The 20,169-nt window shown below is 33.8% G+C and overlaps 1 protein-coding gene across 2 annotated transcripts in view; it reads right to left on the minus strand.

Moving 5' to 3' along the window:
• The window catches only part of ARHGAP29 (Rho GTPase activating protein 29), a 65,996-nt gene that overhangs the window by 11,561 nt on the left and 34,266 nt on the right, over nt 1-20,169 (minus strand). For both annotated transcript variants that reach the window (XM_077905494.1, XM_077905495.1), the window contains 12 exons: nt 20,080-20,144; nt 19,342-19,452; nt 19,158-19,238; nt 18,782-18,970; nt 17,911-18,048; nt 5,422-5,579; nt 4,753-4,892; nt 4,371-4,475; nt 2,058-2,156; nt 899-1,038; nt 433-621; nt 37-174 (listed from right to left, as the gene is read on the minus strand). In XM_077905494.1, the coding sequence (XP_077761620.1) occupies nt 37-174; nt 433-621; nt 899-1,038; nt 2,058-2,156; nt 4,371-4,475; nt 4,753-4,892; nt 5,422-5,579; nt 17,911-18,048; nt 18,782-18,970; nt 19,158-19,238; nt 19,342-19,452; nt 20,080-20,144 (1,553 nt within the window). The remainder of the gene's footprint in view (nt 1-36; nt 175-432; nt 622-898; nt 1,039-2,057; nt 2,157-4,370; nt 4,476-4,752; nt 4,893-5,421; nt 5,580-17,910; nt 18,049-18,781; nt 18,971-19,157; nt 19,239-19,341; nt 19,453-20,079; nt 20,145-20,169) is intronic.

A 20,169-nucleotide genomic window follows, 5' to 3' on the forward strand; every position in this document is an offset into this window, starting at 1 on the left:
CTATTTAATGGTATGTAACAAGGGTAAAAACTTTACCTGTCGAAGGTATAATTTCAAGACATCACAGATGTCATGTGAACTAAATTCTGAAATGTCTACCAAGTGCATTCCATTTTCCAAGGCTTGACACAGCTTTTCAGTTTTTATTTTGTTTCCACATACACGATAAATTCCCTTGAGAAGAAAATGGAAAAATTTGGCAAAATTCTCCTTTAGTACAAATGGCTAAACGCAGATATCTACATATATCTGATGTATCTACTTCAATTTTTGTTAATAATTTAGGAAAAAACTAGGGCCAAATGAGGTAATATTTTTAAAAATCTGAATAAATTCAGTTACTTATTAAAAACTTAGAGCATTGTCTCATCATTAGAACAAATCACACAGGCATTTGTATTTTTAAACTTAATTTTAAGAGTTAAAATGTACCTGTAGACACAAAGCTCTATTTTCAATCTCTGAGGCACATATTTTGAGTATAAACGGGATGCCATCTGGTTCCTTTTTCGCAACTTGTGTGAATTCTGCTCCAAATAAGTGTATTTTCCCCGGAAGTTTCTGATGACCACAAATGATGACTAAATTTTCCAAACACTTTCGGTGACAAACAAGGAGACACTATAAAAAAATGACAGTTAAAAAATGGTTTACTCACTTTAAAACTATGAACAACTGAGCAAACTATAGGTAGACTGGTAACAGAACAAAAATGGTTTTAAAAGGGTTTTCAGACTTGTGTCTGAAATACACTCAATAGAGAAATGAAATATAAAATTACACTGTGGTTCAGTTTATTAAAAATATATTTGTAAGAGAGCCTAATCAATAAAATTAGTAATAAAAAATATAAAGCAAAAAGCATGAAGAAGTTAATGTAATTCCAGAAAGGTCTTACCTCTTCACATTCGACACCTTGGAATACTACAATGCCTTCACAATCCCTACATTTTGTCGGAGACCTCAATTTTCGAAACTTGTGAGTGAGAGCTGCTTTTGACATCAATGTTTTCTTAAATGTTCCAAGGGAATTGGGTCCTTGCAACAGAAATAAATTAGTATAAGAATTTTAAGATGACATAACAATTATAACACATGACGCTAAATTCTGAAAAATCTTTGTAGACTTTGTAATCACTAATATGTTACAGAAAGCTATTAGAGTCTGTAACATCAAAATAGGCATCCAATTTATAGATCTTTTGCAAAGTACACATTTATCAAACATTTGAGCTATGGAGTAAAAATCTCCATCAAACCAGTAAGATACTTCTAAAATAGCATGGTATAATGTTTTTGATTCTTTATAGTGCCTGAGTGACCTTTGTAAAAGGTGGCATTACATTTTTAGAGAATGCCCTCACAAAAGCTTCAAAGGACACTAGCTGTATGAAACCAGGGTGTCACTATTATTTGCATTAAAGATAAAGCTACTCTTACTTTCTGAATTCATTATAAAATTATAGATAATACTGGCTAGTTCTATATCAATATGCTACCAGAGGTCAGATGTTCCATATTATTCTAATACATAACACCCAAACAGGTATAAGGAGTTCTTAAATGTACGAAACTAATTTATATGAGTCTAACTCAAGTCATTAAGGTAACTTGATTTCTCTTTTATATCTGTCAACATCTGAAACTTTCCTTGTCTTCAAGAACATATTTACTTTTCCTGCCTAAATTCTTATACTATTTCTTTTAAAGAGACTTTTTCAGAGTTTCTCATGCATTACAACCCTTTTAACAGATAAGTCACTGTACTAGGTTTATAAAAGATCAAAATAACTAGCCTATTTTTGCACCATGCTAATACATAAAATACAGTAAAGTAGTAGTAGTTCTGCTACTTATTCTTTCATTTTTATTTGTAACATTTCACTATTGTCTTGTCAACCCATACTTGTACATGATTTTTTGGTATATATTAAAGTCATTATCATGTCTTTTCTTTAATACACAGCAAAGTAATTCTTTATATTATTTTTCTAATATCATGCGGTGTTGCTGACTGAAAGGGTGTAGTGGGAACTTGAATCAGATGAGAGCAATACCAGCTTCTGAAGGGGAAGGTGGTTCTCTTTCATCTAGATCATCTGCAGAAGACATGGTTCCACTGGATGGAGTTCGTGGAAGTTTTCGATGAAAGTCTCCTAAAAGAAAATTGTGAATACCATCACCTGACCACTTAGTGTAGAATTTAAGAAATGGATAATGACAATGTTTTTTGAGTAACACAAGTCATATTGTTTTGTTGGGTACGGTACAAAAAGCCACTTCCATGCTCAGACTTTGGATATAGGGAATTCTGATACTTATTATTAGGAACAAAAGAGAATATAACTAAACCTGACTTTTCCAAATAAATTTAAAACTGAAGAATCATACATTCCAATGAGACCTCACTGCCAACTTCTGATAGTAGTGTTAGAGATTATATGCTGTATAAGAACAGGGAGTATTTTCTATTCATGTCTTATATCTAATATCTAACAAAGTGACTAGCACAATGGTATTGTCATTAAATGCCTGCTGAATTGAGTCACAAAGAAATGTATACAAAAATAATATACAAAAATCTATGAAGACAGCAATAGCAACAACACATTCATGTTACCAGGAAGATGGGAGAATGGGAACCGAGAATAAAGATCTCTGGCAGGGAGCTGAGCACACAGGACACAAGCTCTGTCAGCAAAGGATGCTGGGTGGGCATCAGAGAGGCCAGACTAGGTTTATTGGCTCCCTGCTGATAGTACAAACAGGGCCATACCTATCTAGGTGGAAGATTTCACTTACCTCAAGGCCTTAATGAGCTGAGGGCAAAGAGCTAGAAAAAGTTTTCACAGATGATTTAAACTGACCTCTTTCCCCCCAAAAAAGATTCCTCTTCAAAATATGCTGAAGAGGCAGGTGGTCATCTAGTTTTTGCTTTGGACGTGTTCTCAGTGACTGAGAAATCATGGGGTCTCATGTTCCATTTAGAACTATTCTGACTGTAAAATGGCTTCCTTGTATTTCTGAGCAGCAACCTGGCTGCCTAGGAATCCCAGCCTTTGGTCACACTTCTCCCTGAAGGAGCAGATGAGCACTGTCACTTTGATCCCTCCCCAGTCCAGTACGTGAGGATGACTGTCACGTCCCCAAATGTCCTCGTTCCCAGGCTAAGTCTTCACCATTTATCATGTGAATAGTCTTCAAATTTTTGTCTTTATCACATGAAGTTTTATGGGATTCCAAATAATTTAGGCCTTGCTCTAGAATGGATCTTAATTTCTGGGGACAGTTATAACCATCTTGTTTTTACAAATGGTTAAGTATTTAGGCTCACATCTTCAGGGTGTTGCTTGCACAGAGCTAGTTTTAAAGGAGGACACAAAATAAACCTATAAATCCTAATGCTGCATCGAAGTTATTTCTAACTTTAAATCTCAAAAAACTTATTTATACAAATAAAATTTCTGTAATATGTAGAACACTACTAAAAAATGCCTTGGACTTTTGAGGTAGGTTTAATCTTATAACGTGTATCCACAGTGCCAAGGATCCTAGAAAAAGGGCCAGGAAGAACAAGACTGAAACAGTCTTTGGTAGAAGAATGAGGGGGAAGGAATCTCTAAGGAAGAATCTCATGGGTTTTAAGTAATAATGTTGGGTTCAAATGCTACCTTCTCTTCCTGCTAGCTGTATTACCTACAGCAAGTTATCCTTTTTGAAGCCACTAAGGGAAAGTTGAACACATCTATCCTGCCTCTCTAAGGAGCATGGGACTCTCTTTATAAAAATACCTTTTAAGGTAAATTTTGAAAACTAAGTAATCACAGGCACAAAGTTGGTATTAACTGTTTTGTTCCCCACAGCAATTAACAATGAAACAATCTCAAAGATATACTTATGTTTACAGAACGGAATACTATATAGAATATAGTATAAAATACAGACATATAAAGACAGTTGTTCACATCACTATGGATCTAAAAAAAAAAAAGTTAATAGTATGATTCCATCTGCATAACATTCCAAAGAGGGCAAAGCTCAAGTAGATACAGGTAGTAAAACATTTCAAATAGCTAGAGAATGACTAACAAAATTCAGGATGATGGCTTTGTTCTGGTGGGCAGCAGGGCAAGGCTTTCAAGGGGGTCACAGGGTCTTTGAATATACTGATAATATTTATTTCTTATAGGCTGGGTGGTAAATATTTGAGGGTTTATCTTATTATTTTTCTTTAAACTGCATGTGTATATGTACATACTCCTCTCTAGGAGACAGTTCACTAAAAAAAAAAATAATAAGGTAGTTAAAATATATCCCCAAAAAGGAATATTTCATTGAATGTTCTCTGCTAGACTTAAATGCTTATGTACCTGGACTTATAGATTCAGAATCCAGAGATCTAGATTCACTGCTTCCTCCAGTGCTCTCAGAGTCACTAAACATCCCAAATGTCCATGACCTTATAAAAGAAGGACCTTTAAGAAAAGAATATTTAAAGTCAAACTTGGCTACAGACGGATTTCATGAGGCGAAGTACTGAACATTACATGGAATGAGACAAGTCAAATTTCTTGAACAGTGATTAACAATCGATTTTAAGATAGGCATAGTGGTTACAACTGTGAATAAGGCCTCATGAGGTTAGACTTCAAGGCCTGATTTTTAAATTCCAGAGCAGCAACTCATTTATTAATCACATTTAAACAATTTGATCTTTCATGAATTAGTGCTCTCTTTAGGGTGAAAATCTACCTGTTACATCAGCACTATTGGAGCATCTGTCCTCTTCAATCTTACTAGAACTGTCAGGAAGGCGCACTACGTCCTCTAACGAGTCGGTAGGTCTGTATCCAGAAGTGTGGGGACTATTTGTTAATTGTTTATTTACATTCCTAAGAAAAACCCAAATAAAACTCATCATTTAGAAGAATGACTGATAACCAGCCTATTTACTCGATTTTACAGAAAAATCTGTTACTTTAATGAGCAGAGTAATTAAATATTAAGAATAAACCTTATTATATTGTTCAAGTTCTTAAAGGAGATGCGAACAAATTTATTAATCATTTGAACTTATTATAGCCGAAACATGGAAAAGAGTAGCAAAAGCATGGCCAATAAGTCATGTCATGATTAAATTTTTCCAGTATAACCACTATGGTAAATGCAGGTTAAATCTGTGGTCACTCAAAACAGATATGACCGTGATTTGCCATTCTCAAAGGATTTTTAAATCTCAAAGAACTGAGCTCTGTGTCGAAATGAAAAGCTTTACTCTTAAGTGAGTTACATCTGAATATAAAAAAAATTTAGAAAGTTTTAAAGTAAATTCTGCCAATGTTAGAAAAGATACCACTTAATCCCAGATAGGAACTTAGCAATAAAGGTTTTATCTTTTGAAATAATTTCATTAATTCTTACCCGTCAACTTTTTCTTCTTCTGTTGAATTTGTGGCCTTGACAAACTCACTGTACTCTTGGCCTGGGTCATACAGTTTAGCGCTATCACAGAGAGATTGTAAATTGTCTGCAAGGGAGGCTGCCTGTAGGTGTTGCATCTGGAAGAGGTTAACCGTTACCTATGATCACAGAAACAAAACGTAAAATAACTTATGCTATATGGAATGCTATATAAATATACATTTATTTCAAGTACTAGCACCAGGGAAAAGGCCATACTGTGAAGCATGTAACACTGAATGTCATTGAGAGCATACTACATTGCCTGACTCTGTGCAAGGTGTGAAGCAGGAAGCAAAAAAACCCCAAAACGGTTATAATCCGATATCTAGGAGTAATCATTGCCAGCCAAACTGGCTTTAAACTGAAAAGTTCAAAAATACATCCCCATGTCCCTACTGGTTCATCATTTTAGGAGACAGATGTGTTTTTGAGGATGCCCACCTCTGTACTCTGATGGTCTGACCACAATGGTCTAAACTCCTAAGTGAAAAACATAAAGGAAAAAGTTTCAAATAGAGCACAATTATTTTGACTTTTATTTTTTTCAATCCTATAGAAGTAAAAATGCTTTATAATTATAATGTATCCTATAGTACTCAACTTTGATAATTAGGCATTATCTTGAATCTATCCAAAATACATTATCCCACTGAGTTTCTACAAATGCCTAGATATACTATTATTCCTACTACTGGTAGTAACAGTAACAATAGCAGCTGACAAGTGCCTACAACATGCCAAACCCAATCTGAGAGCCACATATGAATGAACTAATTTAGTGTTCCTAAAGACCTAGGCTTTGGGTATCCTAGGTCCTCACAGAGTTTATGTTCTGCTGAAGGTGGTGTCAGAGAGAGGGAAAATAAATTTTGTAAATAAGATAATTTCTGGTATGGAAAACTTCTGTGAATACTATAGTATTTATTTATGTCAAGTTCTGGACTGTGACCCGGTATACATTTGCACTTTTGATATGGTAGGTCAGTGAAGCCTCCTTAAGGTGACACCATCTGAACTCAGCCCTGACAGAAGAAAAGAGCCAATGCAAAGTTTCAGAGAGAAGTGCAATCCAGGCAAAAGGGAGAGGCAGTGCAGAGACCTCAGAGCAAAAGTGAGGGAGAAAGCTTGCCATGCTCAAGAGACGCTTGAAAGGTCAATACAGCTGAAGCACATCTGAAGAGGTGAAACTTCAGTTTGAGAGGATGCCAGAAAGAAACAGTCAACTAAACTACCGTGAGGAGTCTGTAAGAAGTCTGGATTTAAGTACAATGGGAAGCCAGTAGAGGGTTTTAAATGGTGTTAAGAGCTATCACATAATCTGATTTGTTTTTTTAAATGTCACTCTGGCTTGTGAGGTGAGGAATGTGATTAAATGCCAAATTTCAATTGGCTTAATATTATTTCAAAACTGCCATGTTTCCTCTTGATCTCTCTTGGAACACCAGATGATAATGCTGAACTTCTGATTAGCCTCTAAATCCTTTCCAAGTAGACAGGCATTCCCCAAGGATAACTAAAACTCAGCATAAATAGTATTGAAAAGTCCACATAGTAGAATAGCTTGTGGTCTAACTCTCTCAAGGAACAAAGGAAGTTCAAACTGTGGATGGTAAAGTTTAAGTCCTGCAACTGGTTATGATGAGAAAATTCACCAACTAATGGTAAACTGAACTTACTCTCATTATCCTAAAAGGTAACTGTACATTTTTATACCTTTTAATAAAGCTCTATGAATCTACTTAAAAACACCAATAATTTAAGAAGCCAAATGAATATACTAGCATAATCAATTCATCTGCTGAATGTTTCTGTATTTATTAATAATAAAGACTTTAGCAATAATATATATGGATAGTCCAATCTTAAAATCTGTTTTCCCTAAATTACTCAGCCTTCTCACTTATCTAACAGAAATGCTAATGAGTGAGCCCCCCATGGGGGGTAGATTATGCAGGACTTGCTGAGCATCTTAACTGGGGTGGCTCACAGGTATCTCAAAAATCATCACACTTCTAGATTTTTTTGTGCTCGAATCTGCTCCCAGAATTAGAAACAGACTTTTCTTTAAGGTCCTCTATTTAGCACAGTGACCTAGGTGCCTTGTAAAGGGGAAATGACCAAATGAACAGTAACAGAAATGTGATTAGCCAAGGTCATACTGTAATTCTGTTCGTTTTCTATGACTGCTCATGCAAGCACACAGGACTTCCAACTTTATGCCCGGCTTTCAGCATGTACAGCAAATTTTTAGTTACTCCACGGGCACATGGATTCGTGCAAATATTTATGACAGCTGTTCAATAGAATTTTCCTTAATTTCAAATAACGGGAAAAGTTCCTTTCATATAAATTAGCAATAATGTAAAATAAATTTTGTTCAGTGTAATTCTCTATCCTTTTTTTTTTTTTTTAAGACTTTACTTATTTGACAGAGAAGAGAGAGCACAAGCAGGGGGAGTGGCAGGCAAGGGGAGAGGGAGAAACAGACTCCCCACTGAGCAGGGAATCTAATGAGGGGCTCGATCCCAGGACCCGCGGACCATGTCCTGAGCCAAGGCAGATGCTTAACTGATTAAGCCACCCAGGTGCCCCTCTATCCTGTATTTTTTTAAAGATAAATTTTTCTTGAATATATTTTAAAACAAAACAAAACTCTTGCTCTAATTCTCCCTATTCTTCAAAGCCCCATTGATTTGGTTAGGTCTTTAGTGACTGGTCTGGTCATTTCTTCTTCCTCTTGGTAATGTAATTATGATCTTTATCCCATACTCTTTAATGCTTCATAATTCAAGACAATTTTAGATATTCAGAAGTAATCTTTGATGTCCATGATATAACTTACAATTTTGCTAGGATATAAATGTGATTTGTATATCTTTCCTAAGATAATGAGCAACCCTGAGTGTCTAGAATCTATCTCAAATAATTTTGTTTTCTCTGCAATCACATATGTGATATGTCCTAGAGTGAAAATAAAATTTTTTAAAAAAGAATTTGAGATGGTGTTTAAAAATAAGTTCCAAAACCCCCAAGTTTTGCTTTGAAGGAGATGAAAACATAAAGAGGGGCACCTGGGTGGCTCAGTGAGTTAAGCATTTGCCTTTGGCTCAGGTCATGATCCCAGGGTCCTGAATCAAGCCCTGCATCAAGCCCTACATTACGTTCTCTTCTCAGTGGGAAGTCTACTTCTCCCTCTCTCTCTGCCCCTCCCCATTGCTCGTGGTTACCGTCTCTCTCAAATAAATAAATAAAATCTTAAAAAAAAAAAAAAACTCCTTGAGAGCAGATATCTGTCTTACATTTCTTTTATTTACAAAGTGGGCATTAATAAATACTTATATATTATATACAAAATTAAATAATTCTTATTTATATCACATCATACTAAAGGAAATCATAATTACTGGATCACCAAACAGCATTTATCTGAGAAAGTCATGGTTTTTGCCTAGAAAATACTACCCATATTCAATAACTGAGCACTGGATTTGGTATCTGCTTGGATTTGCATGTGAATAAATGCTAAATTAAAATTAATTGGTTCAAAAGAACTCTAGCTAATAAGTTTTTTTTTTTTTTTTTAGCTAATAAGTTTATTCACAAATATATACACAGAACACTTCTATTAATTGTCTCTATACATTACATGCTGGAGAGATTTTCCTAAGTTTAGGGGTTTGTCCAAGTTTGAGGGACTTTAACCTCAAAATCTACTTCATACACTGGTAAGTATTGCTCTCCAATTTTTCAGATGTGCTAATTCTCTTCTTAAATATATGTTAAACTCCTTGAGAGCAGGTATCTGTCTTACATTTCTTTTATTTACAAAGTGGGCATTAATAAATACTTATATATTGCATACAAAATTAAGTAATTCTTATTTATATCACATCATACTAAAGGAAATCATAATTATTGGATCACCAAACAGCATCATTTTTTAAGAGGTATGTAAACAAACAAGATTATACCTTGTAAGAGCTTAAAACCACATTATTTTAAAAAAGAATCAAATTTAGAAATGTCTAGTCTGGAAAAAAAATCCAGGAAAGGAAGATAACAATAATCTTTAAGTATTTAAAGTGTTATTTTGTATAAGGGGGATTATATGAGTAAGGTATAACTTGAAAGGTCCATAAGAAAACAAATTTTTCTTAGCTCAATATAAAAATTATATTAATTTTGGAGTTGTCATACCTCGGCTAAATAATCATTCAGCAAGACAGCATAGTATTTAAGAGCACAGGTTCTAAAGTCATTCAACTGAGTTCAATCCTAGCTTTACCATGCTAGATGACACTGATCAAGTTATTTGTAACTCCTCTAAGCAAATGCTTCAAAAAAAGTTAATGTGCAAATGAATCTTGTGGGAGATTTTTGTTCAAAATGCAGATTCCGATTCCAAAAGTCTGAGTTGAAAACCGTGATTCTGCATTCCTCAGAGGCTCCCAATGTAATGAGAATGTGACTGACCCAAGGACCACATTTTGAGAAGAAAGGTTTTCTAAACTTTGGTTTCTTTAACAGTAAGATGGAGCTAAAAAGTTATATTTATCTAATGGGACTGTGTGAGAATTAGATGAGTTAATGTAGGCAAAGAACTTAACACACCAGCAGGTACGTACTCAATATTAGCTATCATTAGCTATTGTCTGAGATGAAAAGGACTTGTCAGATATAAAAGTTGGCCTAAGTGACTCATAATGTAATTCTGAATCTTGGGGTTTTATAATTCCCCAATTATAAATTATTAATTTAAGTCCTTCTACTAAAATGGACTCTACAAATTAATCACATATTAATCAGAATTTGGTAAATGAATGAGATTCAATTTTAAATATTTAGGAACGTTTTATGGAGAGAGTTTCTGATTCCAATGGAATAGGCTCACTCCTCTCAGTTTCCCACTGAATTCTCAATTTTCTGAGAACTCTGAAAGGTAAACAGTAGCAGGCCGATTGTGGAAAGAAACAACAAATCAAGGTATGGCAATCCAGTAGTATGCTTCCTGTTATTTCTTTTACTACTCTGTTTCCCAGCCAACACTGAACTCCTATTCAAAGACATTTGACTTAAAGAGTCGGGGGGAAACCCTCTGGTTCTTGTGTATGTTTGTTTTCTCTCGTACCCCAATGAACTAAGACATGGCAACTGTGGCACTGATGGCAGTAGCAGGTGAATAGACACCTAAGACTTTGAGGGGAATTTTTCCCTATGACAGATAAACTGTGATTTGAGGAGAGAAGGGTCGGAAATCCCTGTTGTTTTTGTTGTTTTTATCTGTTCTCTACTTGGCCCTCGATAGCAGTAGAGTAGTTTGATTAAGTTTCAGAGCTAGAAGATGTGAGCTATACAGTGATACTAACTAGAACAAATAAATGCCTGCTAAAAATTTTAAAAATCAGCATTCAATATCGGTTAGAAAGAAGATCCTGAGTTACATAAGGTAATCCTGAAAAGTCCAGAATATCACCCAAAATTACTTGTTACATAAGAACCAAGAAATTTCATCAACTTGCAAGAGAAAAGACAATAAACAGACACTAATCTTAAAATGACTTACCTATTTGGATTATCAGATAGACTGTAAAGTAGCTATTAAGCTGGTTTAAATACATAAGGGCAAATAATCTTAAAACATGGGAAGACTGAGTCTCAACAGAGAAATGGAAGATATTAAAAAGAAACAAAAGAAAAATTTACTACTTTGAAAAATACAATATCCGAAATAAAAATTTTTACTTTTTTGACTGTATAGGAAAATAGAGGTTAACAAAAGAGAAAGTCAGTGAACTTGAAGACAGATCAATAGAACAACAATTAAGAGAAGAGATTAGGGGAAAAGAAAGACTACTCCCAGATCTGTAGGATAATAACAAAGGTCTAAAATTTGAGTCACTGGAGTCTTAGAGGAACAGGAGAGGGTTCTATAAAAAAAAAAAAAAAAAAAAAAAAAAATTCGAAGGGGATGCCTGGGTGGCTCAGTGGTTGAGCGTCTGCCTTTGGTTCAGGATGTGATCCCAGAGTCCTGGGATTGAGTCCCACATCACGCTCCCTGTATGGAATCTGCTTCTCCCTTGGCCTATGTCTCTGCCTCTCTCTCGGTGTCTCTCATGAATAAATGAATAGAATCTTTAAAAAAATTTTTGAAGAAACAATAGCTGATAACTTCCCAAATATTATGTGTCAAACCTGCAGTTTCAAGAAGCTTAGGAAACCCCAAACAAAATACATTCAACAAAATTCACACCCAAATAAACTGTAGCCAAAATGTTGAAAATCAATGAGAAAGAAAAAAACCTTGCAAGCAAAAAACAAAACAAAAAGCTCCCAACACATTTCACATAGAGGAAGAAATAATTCAAGTGACTATGGACTGCTTATTAGAAACACAGAGACCAGAAGCAGTGGAACGACATTTTTAAAGTGTTGAAAGGAAAGAACTAAATTCCATATCCAGTGAAAATGTCCTTCAGGAATGAAGATGAAATAAAGACATTCCCAGATGAAAGACAGAATTTATTACCAGAAGACCCACTATAACAGAAATGCTAAAGGAAGGTCTTTAGAATAGAGAGAAATGATACCAAAGGGAAAGAACCTCATGGAATGAAAAAGTACTAACAGAAATGGTAAATATTTGGGTAAATAAAAAAGATGACTTCCCTTCTCTAAAATACATGACTTTGGAAAGCAATAATTTTAATAATGTCTGGTGAGGTTTTCAAAGTATATAGATGTAACACACACATATCAACTACAACCCAAAGCAAGTAAAAGGAACTTATATGGTGGGACTATGTGGTTTCTACATTCCATTTGAGGTGGTTAAATACTAGTTCTACGTAGAACAGTAAAAAGTTCTTATAAATATAGCCCTAGTGCAACCATCAAAAATAAAATAAAACACACAACTGTAAAGAGATATAGTCAAGAATCCAATAAATTAAAATGTAGATAATAAAATGCAAATAAGCATTTTAGATAAATTAAAATATAACTCTAATACATAAATAAAAATAGATTTTATTAAATCTGTAATATAAATTAGTTGTAATTCTAAAAAATTACCAACTAATCCAATATAGGAGACCAAAAGGGAAACAAATGAAGGAAAACATAAGGCACAAACAGAAAAAAAGAAAAGAAGGCCTAAATCTGACATATATTTGCATGAAATATAAACTGTCTAAATATTTCACTTAAAAGATAGAGATTATCATAACAGACTTTTTTTAAAAAATCAAGGCTGAACTACATACTATATAAGAAATTCACTTTAAATACAGTGATAAAGTTCAAAGAATGGAAAAAGATTATACCATGGTAAAAATAATAAAAAAAAAACCCTGAAATAACTATATCAGTATTAAATAAAGACTAAAAAGTAGTAATAATTACAAGGATAAAAAGAGACACTTTCATAGATAAAAGGATTAATTCACTAAGAATATGTAATAATCATTAATGCATAAGCAGCTGAGTTTCAAAATTTATAAAGCAAAAACTGAGAGACCTCAAAATATACCATATGTTAAAGACTTCAAAATTCCTTTCTCTGAATAAACTGATGGTTACCCGAGTGGAGGTAGGTAGGGGGGTGGGTTAAATCGGTGAATGGGATTAAGGAATGCACTTGGAATGAGCACTGGGTGATGTATGGAAGTGTTGAATCACTATATTGTACACCTGAAACTACTACTACACTGTATGTTAACTAACTGAAATTTAAATAAAAACTTTAAAAAACCCTCCTTTCTCTGTAATCGATAGAGGTAAAAAGTAAATCATCAAGGATATCAAAGAAATAAACAGGACCGTAAACCAACAATAACCAATCGACATTTGCAAAATACTCGAGCCAACAATAGCAGAATACACATTTTTAGAAATATATGCATGGACCTTAAAATAAACCATAACAAGTTTGAGAAAATTGAAATTATACAAAATATTTCTCACATCATAACAGAGTTAAACTAGAAATCAGTATAAGGAATATATCCAGAAAATCCTCAAATACTTTGATAGTAGACAATCAGCTTCTACATTATCCATAGATCAAAGATGAAGTTCCAAGGAAAATTAGGAAATATTTTGTATTGCACACACACACAAAAAAAAAAAAACCAAAATTCAACATTTGTGGGATGTAGATAAGCAGTGCTTAGAGAGAAAACTAAATAATTAAGTATTTATATGTAAAAAGCAGGGAGGTCTCAATGAACAATCTAAGCAACTAAAAAGAAAAGCAAAATAAACCCAAAGGAAGCATAAATAAATAAAATTTTTTAAAAAATAGAGATATCAATGAAATTAAAAGCTAGTGTTTTGAAAAGGTGAAAAAAATTGATAAACCCCCTAGCCAGACCAGAGAAAGAGAGAAGGTAAAAATTACCAGGAACAGGAATCAAAGAGAGGATATCACTCAGGCTACTGAAACACTGAAAGAATAAAGAAGTACTATGAACAACGCTGTGCACATAAAAAGGCAACTGAGATGAAAGGGACTGATTTCATGAAAGCCACTAACTACCAAAATTCACCCAAAAAGAAATAATTAACTTAAATAGGCCTATTATCAAAGGAAATTAAATACACAGTAAAAATTTTCCAAAAATGAAAATTCCAAATCCAGATACTTTCACCAGGGAATGCCACCAAAGTGAAGAAATAATACCAATTTTACACAATCTCTTCCAGAAAACTGATAGGAAGGAACACTTCTCTACTACTCATTTTAAAAGGCCAGAATTACAGATACTAAACTAGATAAAGACAGCATAAGAAAAAAAAATATAACACACCAATGTCTTTCATTAAAAGAGAAGAAAAAAATACCCAACAAAATATTAGCAAATTGAATCCAGCAATATATAAAAGGAACAATGCATCCCAACCAAAGCAGCCTATCCAGGAATGTAAGACTAGATCAGCACTCAAATATCAATGTAATAGACTACTAAAGACTATAAAAGAAAAACTATATTATTGCAGCAATCAAATGATGCAAAAAAATCATTTGATAAAATCTAACATCTTTTTTAAAGCAAAGACACAATTATAAATGCTTATAACAATTTAATTAACAAAAATTACATCTTAAGTCCTATAAATTGTACTTATATATTATTTGTCCTAAAATGTTCCTCTCTCATATTTAGGTGTACATGATATAGTATACAGTATGTAAAGGTACATATAAAGGAATATAGAATATATACACATATATATTCAATATATACTATAGCAGACAGTTTTGCTGGGTTATGTGCAATAGCAAACAACCCTAAAATTTTCGGCAGTAAAAAAAAAAATCCAACATCTTCATCATAAAACTTTCAGCAAACTAGAAAAAGGGGAAAGTCCTTATCCGATAAAGGTCATCATCATCAAAAAACCTATAGTTATCATCATACTTAATGTAGAAAGACTAAGTGCTTTGCCCTTAAAGTCCAGAATAGGATGAGGATATCTTCTTTCACCCAATCCTATTCAATGATCAACTGGAAGCCCTAGCCAATGCAGAAAGAAAAAGAAATAAATGGAATACAGATTGGAAAAGAAGAAATAAAACCGTCCCTATTTGTAGATAACATGATTTTCTATGTAGAAAACCCCAATGATTCTATAAAAAAATTCTATAACTATTTAGCTTTAGCAAGTTTGCAAGATACAAGATCAACATACAAAAATTACTTGCATTTCTAAATATTAACAATGAATAACTGAAATTTGAAATTAAAGAAATGTGTGTGCCTAGATATTTACACATAAATTATATGTGGTATCTATTTATCTATTGATTTATTATCAGTTACATTTACAATAGCCATCCAAATACATAAATTTATAGGTTTAAATCTAATAAAACAAGTGAAAGGCTTTTATGTTAAAAACTACAAAATGCTGATTAAAAAAATATCATGTACTAAATAAATGGAGAGACTATCTTCATGGATTGAACAACTCTTTCTATATGGTTAAGATGCTACATATGTAGTCAATTCTTCCCATCTGAGCTTGCATTTAACCCAATTCCAAATAAAATGTTAGCAGGATTTGTTTGTAGATACAGACAAGCTGATTCCAATGTTTTTATGGGCGAAGGATCTTAAATACTCAAAACAATTCTGAAAAAGAATAAAGTAGAAGATTCACACTACCTGATTTTAAGACTTGCTATAAAACAATAGTAATGAACATAGTAGAGTTTGGGCCAATGACAGGCACATATATCCATGGAACAAAATAGAGAATCTAGAAATTGACCTATAAAAATATGGTCAATTGATTTTTAACAATGATGCAAAGACAAATAAATGAAGATGGCACAATGTTTTCAACAAATGGTACTGGAACAAGTGGACACTTAGGTTAATAATGTGTTTTATTTTCCGTATTTTATAATGTTTTGACATCTTAAAAAGCTTGCTGGCTGGGGAGAGTCTGCTCCTCCCATGGCTAACCAATTCTTAGCCCAGGGGAGAGGGGGGTTGGGGGTTGGGGGAATGTCTTTCTTATGCAACCCAAACAACCTCAATAATTAATTCTCTCATTAATTCTCTCCTGCTCTGAATCATCCCAGGGCCAGGTACCAAGCAACTAGAAACCATCCCTATACCCCAAAGCCTACAGGAATTATTCAAACTAGCCAATCCTATACCATTTATCCTGACATAACTCGCCTTTCCTTCGGAAGCCCCAATAAAGGCTCTGAACTCAGCTTTCCCCTCACTCCTGCCTCTGCTTCACCAAACCTTGTATTTCTGTGGTCCTTTGTGGCATAGCATGTCCCTCTCTCTTGGGAAATGTAAGGAAGAAATTCATCTTTCAATAACATTGACCTCTCCATGTCAGCATTCAGTCACTTCCATAAATTAAAATCCCATGGGCATAATTTTAATACTATATCTACATGCAAAAAAATGAACCTCAATCTATACCTCACACTTTATATAAAAATTAAGCCAAAATAGATCATATATCAATGTCAAACTACAAAATTTTTAGTAGAAATAGGAGAGAAGTCTCTGTGACCCCGAAACTTTCTTAGATATAATGTGAAAAGCATGGCACATAAAGAAGAAACTGGTGAAACTCTATTAAAATTATAACTTCTTGTTCCCTGAAGCAAACTGCGAAAAGAATAAAGGTAAGTTCCAGACTGGAAGACAAAATATGCAAGCTCAATAATAAGAAAACAAACAACTCAATTTTTAAAAATTGGCAAAATAGAGACTGCAAATAAATTCTTGAAAATATGCTCAATATCATTAGTTATTCCAAAAACCCAAAACAACTACCACTACATACAAAGTAGAACAGTTAAAATATAAAAACTACAACTGACAAGTATTGTCAAAGATGCAGAACAATTGGAACTCTCATACACTACTGGTTAGAATGAAAATGTTAAGGCTATTCTGGAAAACAATTCAGCAATTTCTCATAAAGTTAAATAGACATTACCATAATATCCAGTAATCTCACTCCTAAGTGCTTACCCTAGAAATATGAAAACATGTTCACACAAAAACCTACAGACAAATATTCATAGCAGCTCTATATTCACAATCACCCTAAACTGGAAACAATAGAAATATCCAACTGATGAATGGATAAACACTGTGGTACCTCCACATGATGGAATACTATTCAGCAATAAAAAGCAAAGAACTACTGATACAGGCATAACATTGATAAATATCAAAGACATTAGGCTGAGTAGAAGAATCCAGTTATATACTATAGGATCCCACTTATATGACACTCTGGGAAAGACCAAGCTGTAAAGTTGGATAACATATCAATACTTGCCAGGGGACAAGGGTGGACAGAGAGTCTGACTACAAAGGGGCAGCATAAGCAAAATTTTCTGGAGTGCCAGCATTCTTCTGAATCCCCACTGCGATGGTGGTGGTAACATACTTATATATGTGTTAAAACTTGTGAAATGTACACCAAATAAAGGCATTTTATATATAAGCTTTTCATAAAAGTCATTTTAAAGAGGTATATGAAAATACTTGAGGCCAGGATGCTTTTTTTTTCCAAATAAATCACTGGGTTCAATTTTAATATTTAGCTTACTCAAAATTTGAAGAACAGATGTCATAGTGCTGATAGAAATTTCAATGTCAAATTCATTTTGTCAACCAAGCCAAGAAATACAGTGGCTTAGAGGCAGTTAGTTTCAAACTCTCGTGCTTCAATTTTAATTGGACAAATCACCAATCCACGGGGTGGTGAACCAGATTAAAAATGTTAACTCAAACCATTTACCACTATTAAAAGCTGAAAGTTAATTTTCAATCTCTAAATATTTCATTAATCCAGAAATTAAATCCTTTAAGAATCATGATTCATCAAACATCCCTCTCCCTTCTGCAGACATTTAGACACTTTTTTGCCTCTGGCCATCAAAATACTGAAAAAAATACTTACAGCTTTAAGGGTAAGATCACACTGAAAAACGAGTTTCTGGAGTTGTGTTAAAATTTCTCTTTTGGTATTTTCTAGATCATTGCGTCTCTCTTCAACATTTGTCACACAAACTTTGTAGAGTTCATTTGCTTCTTCTACCTTTAAGGATACCCCAGGAAAAAAATAATACTGATCACTAGAATTTATATTTTAAAACAATACTTATTATAATAAAACTCAATATAAATAACTGAAGAGCCTTTTTGCATAAAAATTCTGAAATAAGTCTCTTTTAAATAGGATATTTCTAAAGATAACAACCTGTTCTGGTCAGGAACCAAGGGCACTTGACTTTAATGGATAGTCAAGGAGGACTTATAATTAGGATACTGTCTCCAAAATAAGTGTCTACTTCTATTTAAGAGGCTTTTTGATTTATGTTTACCATTTTCTATATAATCTTACAAAGTTTATCAAATTATGTTTCATAAGCAACATAAAGCTCCAGCTTAGCTTTGCTATCAGGTACCAGAATCAGTACACATACACACACAGTTGCTTAAAAGATGTACTCACTGAACAATGAAGTAAAAAATACTGAACTACTGCCTTCTCTAAGATACTTTTTCAGAGACAAACCCAAAGATTTAAAAGATAAGCAAAAATCATACTGGTTCTCAAAGTGTGGCTCCCCACCACCTACAGCAGCAGCATTACCTGGAAACCTGTTAGAAATGCAAGTTTTGGGGGCCAATCCTAGAGCCACTGAATCAGACACTCTTCCTGTTTTAAGAAGTCTTCCAGGCAATCCTGACCCATGCTAACATTTGAGAACTGAAACCTTAGCAGATTATTGCTAATTCAACTTGCAAATAACAACAAAGATGATTACTTTTTGAAGAGCCTCCTCTTCCAACCTTCTCTTTTTCTCTAGCTGCTTGTTGAGATTTTTTACTAATCCACCACTTGAGCACAGATGCTCCTCTTCTGCACGAAACATGGAAGATTTTGCTTTTTCATACTCATCTTGACGTTGCATGCATAACAATTTTGCCTTTTTGAGAGCAGTCTCTGTTTCAAGCTATACAAGACAAAAATACAGAATAAGAAACAAACCCTACTGTGCAAGTATCTTTAGCATATTCAATAAGACAGTTAAGACAGAATTTTAGAAAAATTAGAGAGTAAGGTATGCATCTTCCAGGGTAGATGCTTATATACTGCAGATGTTCTTGAGTAGATAGAAGAAACTCCATTGTAATACTAACCATTTTATTTTGTTCCTGTTTCCAAAGTTCTTTTATCTCTTTCCTTTGCTTTTCCATTTCATTTTTCCTTCCAAGTAGAGGCTGTCAAAGGCATTTTAAAACAAGAAAGAAAGGAATAAAAAAAAGCTGTTTTATAAAGGTACGCTATGTTAAAAAAAAGTGTATTATACATATAAATTTTTACCTGCACAAATTTGTTGGCTTGGAGAGCTGCAATTGTTTGTTGTAAAAGGTGACTGTTCTTTATATCATTAAGAAGAGCATTGGTAAATAGAGACTGCAATGGCATAAACTCCTAGAATTTAAAATTGAAAGGTAAACCTTCCAATAGAAATAGCACTAAGAGTTCTAGATAACCCCCAACTATTCTTCAGAAGGAGAAATTTTAAGTTTAGATCTTTTCTGCAGAAAAATGACTAGTCATAAATATGACTATATAAGAAAAACCTGAAGAATATTAATTATAAAACTAGGTAGCAAAACTAGTGGCTAACAAAACAATCAACATTTGTATCAAACTGTGAATTTCCTAGTTTTTTTTTTTTTTCATAATGGGTCTACATGTGAGTTTAAAAGGCTTTTACTTTGCTGAGCCAACAGTTTCTCATTTCACTTCCTTCCTATATTAATTATACAAATTTCTTTTTTTTTTAAAGATTTTTTTTTATTTATTCATAGAAACACAAAGAGAGAGACAGAGGCAAAGCCACAGACAGAGGAAGAAGCAGACTCCATGCAGGGAGCCCGATGTGGGACAGGATCCCTGGTCTCCAGGATCACACCCCAGGCTGCAGGCGGCGCTAAACCACTGCACCACTGGGGCTGCCCTAATTATACAAATTTCTGACTTTGCAAGGCACTATCAGGAGTTCATCCAGGTAACCTCTTGGTTCAATACCCTAGGAGGTCACTGAACACTTACCTGCATTCCAATGTTACTTCTAGTTGCCTCTGCCAATTTGACAATGTTTCTAGTGGACTCCAATTCTGAAAAGATCAAAGAAAGCATCAG

The sequence above is a fragment of the Canis aureus genome, chromosome 8 (assembly GCF_053574225.1).
Source record: "Canis aureus isolate CA01 chromosome 8, VMU_Caureus_v.1.0, whole genome shotgun sequence".
Classification (NCBI taxonomy): Eukaryota; Metazoa; Chordata; class Mammalia; order Carnivora; family Canidae; genus Canis; species Canis aureus.